The sequence below is a fragment of the Falco rusticolus genome, chromosome 11, assembly GCF_015220075.1.
Source record: "Falco rusticolus isolate bFalRus1 chromosome 11, bFalRus1.pri, whole genome shotgun sequence".
NCBI lineage: Eukaryota > Metazoa > Chordata > Aves > Falconiformes > Falconidae > Falco > Falco rusticolus.
This window is the reverse complement of record NC_051197.1, coordinates 30,747,151-30,755,595: the sequence shown is the minus strand read 5'-3', so window position 1 is coordinate 30,755,595 and position 8,445 is coordinate 30,747,151. Positions and strand designations below refer to the sequence as shown.

The 8,445-nt window shown below is 50.5% G+C and overlaps 1 protein-coding gene across 1 annotated transcript in view; it reads left to right on the top strand.

The window, feature by feature from the left end:
- Positions 1-1,490: 1,490 nt before the first annotated feature.
- Positions 1,491-8,445, top strand: part of NMNAT2 (nicotinamide nucleotide adenylyltransferase 2) — a 31,661-nt gene continuing 24,706 nt past the window's right edge. Inside the window, exon 1 of the mRNA XM_037404854.1 lies at positions 1,491-1,678. Within this exon, the coding sequence (XP_037260751.1) occupies positions 1,594-1,678 (85 nt within the window). The 5' untranslated portion in view covers positions 1,491-1,593. The remainder of the gene's footprint in view (positions 1,679-8,445) is intronic.

Below are 8,445 nucleotides of genomic sequence, written 5' to 3'. Positions count from 1 at the left end.
GCACCCACAGCATCTGTTCAGTGTTCACTTCCTCTGGACAGTGAGATGGAGGTGCTGGGTGAAGCTGAAGCCCCCCAGGCCTGTTTCCCCACAGAGCCCAGAAAAGGGTGTGCAGGGATGCTGCAGGGGGGCTGGGGCAGCTGGGCCACCGTGTGGGTCCTGGGCTAGGGCTACGGGGGGCTGGGGCTGAGGTCTTCAGGGTTGTCTGAGCAGGACTGGGGGGATGTGCAGAGCATAGCGGCTCTTGAATACCGACGTGTGTGTGTGTGTGTGTGTGTGTGTGTGTGTGTGTGTGTGTGAGAGAGAGAGAGAGAGGGAGAGGGAGAGGGAGAGGGAGAGGGAGAGGGAGAGGGAGAGGGAGAGGGAGAGGGAGAGGGAGAGGGAGAGGGAGAGGGAGAGGGAGAGGGAGAGGGAGAGGGAGAGGGAGAGGGAGAGGGAGAGGGAGAGGGAGAGATTTCCTCAGCCCTGGGAATGCCAGTACATCACCACTGTTAGGGGCTGGGGGGCCACAGCTCTTCTGTGTGTGTGTGTGTGTAAATGCATGACGGGGGGCACAGGCTACATCTCCCCAGCCCTCTTCGGAGGAGGCACATGCATCTCTGCGTACATGTACGTCTGTGTTTGTGCACATGGGAAGTTTTGCACATGTGTGTGCACATGTGTGTGTGTGCATATACAGGGGGTGTGGGGGTGTGCCCATAGGTATGTGCACGTGTGTGTATGTGTGGGTGGGTGGGCATGTGTCTCCGCAACTGCATGTGCTTATATTTGTGCCTGTGGAGATGGTTGTGTGCATGGCCATGCATGCACATATGTATACATACATATATATATATATATATGTATGTGTGTATAGTTTCCAGGTGTCTGGCTGTAGCCCCTGGCCCGGGCTGCACCACCTGCCTGCCTGTATATGTGTGTGTGTCTGTGCCATACGTGTGTGTGTGCATCTGTGCCATATGTGTGTGTGTCTGTGCCGTACCCACATGTGTGTGTGTGTGTCTGTGCCGTACCCATGTGTGTGGGCCAGTGCCATACGTGTGTGTGTGTCTGTGTTGTACCTGCATGTGTGTGTGTCCGTGCCATACCCATGTGTGTGTGTCTGTGCCATACATGTGTGTGCGTGCCAGTGCCATACGTCTGTGTGTGTGCCAGTGCCATATGTGTGTGTGTGCCTGTGCCATACGTGTCTCTGTGTGTGCTGGTGCCATACGTGTCTGTGTGTGTGTCTGTGCCATACGTGTGTGTGTGTGTGTGCTTGTGCCGTATATGTGTGTGTGCCTGTACCATACATGTGTGTGCCTGTGCCATACCTGTGCGCGTGCCTGTGCCGTACCTGCCCTCCCGGCCGCGCGTGCCCAGGCCCCGCCGTGCCCGCGGGGGTGCCGTGCCCCAGGCTGTGCCCGCCGGGGGGCGGTGCCGGCCCCGGCCCCCTCCCCACTCCCGCAGCCGCGGCCCCGCCCCCGCTCCCGCCCCGGCCCCGCTGCCGCTCCCGCCCCGCTCCCTCCCTCCCGCCGCCGCCGCAGCCGCACCGAGACACAAAAAGCGGCTGGGGCAGGGCTGGGCAGGGCCGGGCAGGGCCGCGCCGGCACCATGACGGAGACCACCAAGACCCACGTTATCCTGCTGGCCTGCGGCAGCTTCAATCCCATCACCAAGGGCCACATCCAGATGTTCGGTCAGTGCGGGCGGGACCCCGGGGGGGGGCGGGGGGCGCCGGGGGGGCGCAGCCAGCGGGCACCGCAGCGGGGGCGGGGCCGGGCCGGCCGGGCGCTGTCCGCGGCCGGTGGTGCTGAAGGCGCGGAGGGCGCAGGCGGCCCCCTGGACCCCCCGCCCGCCCCGGCAGGCAGCGGCGGAGGGGCTGGCAGCCAGCCCCGGGCCGTGCTGCCCTCACATAGCCGGGTCGTGTCCCCCCCCGCACTCACCTGGCCACGCTGCCGCCCCCGCAGCCCCCCGGGTCGGTGCTGGCGAGGGCTCCTGGCCGTGTTTGTGAGCCGGTTGGCTCTGCGAGCCTGCGGCCGCTGCAGCACTTTTCTATCCTCCCTGGCCGGGGAAGGAGGGAGGGAGGGAGGGAGGGAGCGGGCCGAGCAGCTAAAGCCAGGTATGGCACCAGTGAGCAAAAATATAGGCAGTTAACTGAAACGTAGGAATATCCAAGCTTTAGACTGATAACAGGTCAAAGGAATCGGAAATGTTTATGTGAGATGATTGAGATTACTGAGCATCCATGAGATGATCCAGATGACGGGGATGCTAGAATTGCTGCTACAGCCTGTTCAGGCAAGACAAGAGGGAGGGAGGGAGGGAGGGAGGGAGGGAGGGCAGTCTCTGCCAAAGGCAGTCTGACATGCCATAAATACTGACGGTTTGGGGAGAGCTTGAAATGCCTGGAGATCCCTGTGTGAACGGCGACTTACCTGGGGTGGCAAGGAGTGCCGTAAGGGTGAAGTATCCACTGCAGAAAAAAACGGGAGTAGAAAGATCAGCTCCTCTAATATCCCTTCCCGGAGCGCAGAGAGAGGAACCATCCTTGATGTCTCATAGGAGATCTGAGGCTGGGGAGCAGATGCTGAAGGTCTCATGCCACAGCTGGAGAAGCATCCCTAGGGTTTTGAAAAGCTGTACCTAAGTTTCTAAGCACAAAAATAATTGAAAACAGCTTGGGGTATCTCTCTGTCAGGCCTTGGTTTTGCAGATCTTAATGAGTTGGGCAGCAGGCTAGAAAATGATGGCTTTCGAGATGCAAATGATCACATTGTTACTCCATTTCATAACTGCCAGCACAATGTAGTCCTGGGCACCAATATATCTGAAACTTCAAAAAAATCCTTTTTCCTAAGCTAAAAGCAACTGCGAACAACAAGGCACAAGAGGAACTATTCAAAAAGAAAAACAATAATTAAATGAAATTACAGGGACTTGGTTAATAGAAGCAACTATTGATAAAACAGATTTCTGTAATTCATATTATTGACTCTAGATGATATTTTGATCGAGAAAAGTAATACTAAAAATATTAATGTGGCCCATATTCAGTGAACTGAAAACCGGTAACAAAATATATTTTAGAAAATAAGGATTGGTGAGATACTGGTATGCAGTGGGTGTTTTTACTAGGCTCGTGATGAGATTTTTTTTATTTTCCTCAATACTGTTCAGTATCTTTATCAATGACCTGGAAGAAAACGTATAATTCCCACCAGTGAAAAAGTGCCAATAACCCCAAAATGGGTAGAATAGCAATTAATTATGGTAATGAGTCAGTTGCGCTGCCTTACTCTGGTTGTTTGATATAAAGGGCTTCTTCAAATACCGAAGTCAAATGCAAAGTCATATGTCCGGCAAGGAGGAACGCACGTCAATTATAAACAACAGGCAAATGTCTTCTGCCAAACAGCGACTGTGTCAAGGACTGAGGAGTGATTGTACACAGCCTACTGAATACAAACTCTGTGTGATGCTGTAAATAAAACAGCAAATGCAATCCTTGTAGATACAAGCAGGGGAATATCAGGCAGAGGAAGAAAGGTTGTATTATTTTCATGTATGGCATTAACAAAACCTTTCTTGGAGGAACAGTAACAAGAATTACATTAGCTCCGGAAACCAGGCTTTGTGGCAAGAGTCTAAAGAGGCTCAGTCCAGACCCATCCTTAAAGATGTTAAGCAGCAAATTGATCATGGCCTTTAAGGATCTGCCTGGGGGAGGGGGTATGTGATATGTGAGGGAAAGGGGCTCTTTATTCAGCAGAATAAGGACTGGTGAGATGCCAGGAGCAGGTCTGGAGACCACACAACTTCAGACTAGAAATATAGTGTGTGGTTTTGAGTGAAGGTAATCAAGTAGTACAAAGAAGTACTTGGGTAGCCGATGGATTCTCTGTCATGTGAAGGCTGTAAATCAAGACTCAGACATCTTTCAGGAAGATACGTTTTAGCTCCAAGAGGATGGCTTGCTGTGGAAATTTTCTATGTGTATGTCCTATAGAGATCCTGGAATTTAAGTCCTGAGATACCTGATGGGGACAAATGAGTCTTTCACAAGGAAAGGACACAATTTAGCTTCTAAGTCCCTCCTCATTTTTGCTTGAGGAAGACTTCTCCTCAATTCTAAAAGAATAATCACGTGAAACCATGGGAATCTCATCCGAAATCTGTGTTACTCATTTAGCTCTCTGCTATATGAATCCAACCCAAACAGTACTCCATCCTGTAAATGTTGCATTTCAAACAGCTGAATCTGTGCAAAAATATTGTCTTTATCTTTCAGGCAAATATCTGGGCTTCGTGAGCCTGATAGGAGGATGTTTTGCTTAACACAGAGAGATACAAGTTATCTATTTAACACATGGTACTAATTAAGCCAAAAGGAAGTATAAGATTTGCACTGGTATGCCACTATAGACATACCATTGCATGCCAACCATAATTTTTCCCAGTATGGACCTCACCATGTTTTATTCGTGCCGAAAGCCAACCTTTTCCCATAGATTTTTCCCTGACTAGGAGATGGGTTACATATTTGGAAGTCTCTCCTAGTGGGGGGAAAGGTTCCCACTGGGTTATTTTTTCCACCAGTCATGTGAACTGAAGACTCAGTATCATCATTATACTGAAAGCTGGGCTGCTTCTTACAACCCCAGACCAGCAACTGCAACCACTGCTGACCCTCGCATCTGAGCTGAACTTCTGAGCTCTGAGCTCGTATGGAGCTGAACTTACTGCAACAGGGCTCCCTCCATCCTCTGCCAGTTGCAAGGCTGGGTCACTAGGGCTCGCCAGATGAGACTGATTCAAGTCTGTGTATAAAAAATCAATATCATGCATATAAATTAATACTTAAGATATATAATGTATAATAAAAAGGTAGGTGAGATACAGTGCTATGCAGCCATCCATACCAAGGGGTTGAGACAAACACCCACATAGCCCTGAAAACACTTGGAGTTATTTGTGGTATCAGATGTGCTTTGAGATATACATATGTTCTGAGTCACAAATATGAGTTGTATTTTCCAGCTTTATGGGGCTATGAGAAAGAGTTTAGCATGCTAATGTGGCGGGGAGGCAGGGTGAGAGGAGAGAAGAGGGCAGAGGTGGTTTCTAAGGCTTGACATGAACATTGGTGGCCTTTAGCCTGCAATGAAGCTCCAGATATATCCTAAAGAGGTATAGAGAAGGAAAAGCGGATCTCATGCAGGAAGTCCTAATAATTTGAGAAAAATAAGATTCAGAGCAAAGTCCCGCATTAAAGCCACAAGAAACCCCCCACTGTTTGGTGCCGGCGAGCCCGGCTGCTTACCTTGGGCACCGAATTCAAACCAATTCACTTTAATTTCCCATTGACACTCGGAGAAACACTGAACACGGGGTAGATGCTTAACCCTCCTCCCCCGCAGCCAGCTCGGGAGGGGAACCTCTGAGATGTCCCCATGGTGGCTTTGGCATCTCGGTGCCAAACCACTGGGGACATGTGGAGCGGCACATTATTGCCAGCCTCAGGATTTGCTGCCTAAAGGACATCTCCTTCCATCTTGGCCCTGCTGCAGTTCCCCTGCTGCTTCCTCCCCGTGCAAGTGATGCCACCCAAAGGACAAAAGCCAACGAACCAATGTCAAAAGCAAAACCTAATCCGTGCAGCCCTGCAAACGAATCAAGGCCCGTGCTGGCACTCTTCCAGCTGATGAGCTTGTGCTTGCTTTGACAATTCAATCATTTCCCCACCTTGTCCCAACTCAGGGAACCCAAACACGACCTCTTCCTGCCTGGGGTTCAGAGCATGAAAGACAAAGAGGAGCCCTGCAGAGTAAGGTAGAAAGCATATTTTTTCAAATTTTTTTTCAAAAAGAATTCACTTTGAAGGTGGTCTCGGGTAAACTACTGGGATTAAAGATGTCACTGTGCAAGGTCAGAGGCTCCAGATTTTGTGTGGTTCTCCCTCCTGGGGAGAACCACACAGATTTGAGGATTGGAGAAGAAGCCAAAAAACCACCAGATTTGGAAGGAAGATGCTGAGTTTCTTCATAGTTCTGCAGGGGAAAGGTCTTGTACTGTCCCGTGGGCATATGAGAACTCAAGGATTGTTCTGATGATTTCTGCAACCTGGAATGAGGGGTTTGGTGAGGCGAGATGGTAGCAGGTCGATCAAGATGCAGTGTTTTGATATTGATTTTCTTTCTATTTTCTTTTTATTCCTTTTTCTTAAATTATAGAAGAAAAGGCCTCTCTGTAAATGCTCGCATTCCTCATTTTAGCACTTTAGACATTTTTGTCTTGCCTTTTTAAAGTTCTGAAATTCCTCACAACCCATCCTTTCACGTGCAAACTTCTGGCTTCAAGGAAACGGCCTTGGTCATCAAACACAGTTTTGTTTCTGCCCAGCTCTAAGAACAGCCTGACACAGCTTCATCTTCAGGGCTTGGGTCACCAATCAAGCCCAACCCTTTCTGACACATCTCTGTCCACCTTTCCACCTCTGCTCATCAGCCTTTGATTAGAAGAGCTTTACTGGGGACCTCCCTACCCTTGTAGAGGAAGGTTTCAAGCTGTCCTTCCCCTCTCCCGGTGGCATGGTGCCCACGAGGTCCAGCGCCGAGGAGGCTGGGGGCCACGGGGATGCTCAGAGTTGGGCTCAGAGGCAGCAGTTTGGGTGACCCCCAAGGAAAGGGTTGGGACATTATTATAAGACTCTGCCAGAAGCACTTGGCCCTTTTTACAGCTGTTTTTGGGGGCATTATCAAGCATTTGGCAGCAAACAGGCAATTTCAATCAAATCTGTGCCATCTGCATGTACCTCCCCTGTTCCATCTCCTGCACGTTGGTTTGTAGAGTTGCTCCAGGTCGGCTCACATGGGAGGAAGGGATGTGTGAGCTGTCGTTCAGCTGTGGCCTTCTCAGAGGGAGCCTTGGTACCTTAGATGTTCTAAATCTGTTTGGCCATAGTTTCCCATTCACTTCATTTCAAACAGTGCCAAAACCTGGACTTATGCAGAAAAATGTAGCTTGTAGATGGGGTGAATCCTGAAAGTCAGCAAATCTCCACTATTTTTCCTCTTCCTCGCCCTTTCTGTGTAATTAAAATTAAGTTTTCCCCTATGTCCTAGGTCCACCTGTTATTGAAGAGAGTTTATATCCCAGCCAACAGCTGGGTAAAAACCATTCCTGATGGAAAACAGTGAAAGAGGACTCTGCCATGAAAGTAAAACTCTCTGTTGCATGGCTTCTTACGAAAATTTGAGCAATTAAACATCCCAGCAGGCTGCTCTTTGATTATGCCATGCAGCCTTTCTCGAGGAGCAGCACCGAGGTCTGCTGCATCGCACTATGCGGGTTTTAGAGATGAAGGGATGGAGCTTTGTTAGTAAAAAGAGAGGAAGAGGCAGGAGCTGCGGCTTTTGTTTATGGTGTGTTGCTTTAATATCCTGAATGTCAAGAATCACTTTTTCGTAGTTTGTTGAGATGACTGAACTGCAGAGCAGTTTAATGAGAGCATTGCTGCCTGGGACAGAGCTGGGAGAAATGTGCGAGCAGGATGACAGCTCACCCTTTCCCCTTGGGCTTAAACACGAATATATCTGCAAATGACCAGAAGCAAAATTCCCTCCCTACCCCGCCTCTAGCAAAAGCTCATCAGGAGCTGGAGAGAGGCTTCGCCTCCGCTGTCTGCAACATGAGTGAGAAGTCAAGGCCTCTGCAAGGCTGCCTCGTGTTGCCATTTCATCTCCGGGCTGAAACCTGAATGCGTGATTAGCCGTAGTGATCGATAGAGCAAGCGGAGGGTGATGGGACTGTGGGAGGAGGTGGCAGGCAGGTGGCCTGGCTGAGCCCAGCACGGCTTAGCACCGGCAGGGCTCATGGAGCACAGGTGGAGCGGCAGCGGGCAGGATGCGACCTGGGGCAGAGCCAGGACAGGCATTACTTATAACACCCCGAGTGATGTATTGGACATGGGGAGTTGTAGTATCTGTTCTCACCTCCCGGCAGCTTTTGAAATGCTGGCTGGGCTCTGTGGCACAGTAGAGGAGCTTCCACTGATACCCAAGTTGCCAAAATCTCTGCAAACAGCCAAAATCTTCCATAGGCACAAGGGGACTGGGAGGGCAAGATGTGCCTGGCCTGGCGGCAGACAGGGCAACCGGTCAGCCCAGCCTGGTGCTGTGGCTGGTGAGTCACCGACACCTCCACTCCCAGTACTTGCCCAAAATGTGCTGAAACAGCAGGTTTTGGGTGCTGTGCTGGGAGGACAGAGCAGCGCCAGCAGGACTGCAGCACCCATGGCTCTTTTGGGTGCCATTATAGATCAGTTAATGTCACATTCCCATCGCTGCGCCCCATACAGACTTTTTTCATGGCCTTTATCACCGGCTTCCTGCATCTCAAGCATCTCATCTCCTTTTTATGACCCAAGGAGAGGAGGAGTTTTCCCAAGCACCAGATTAAACTCCA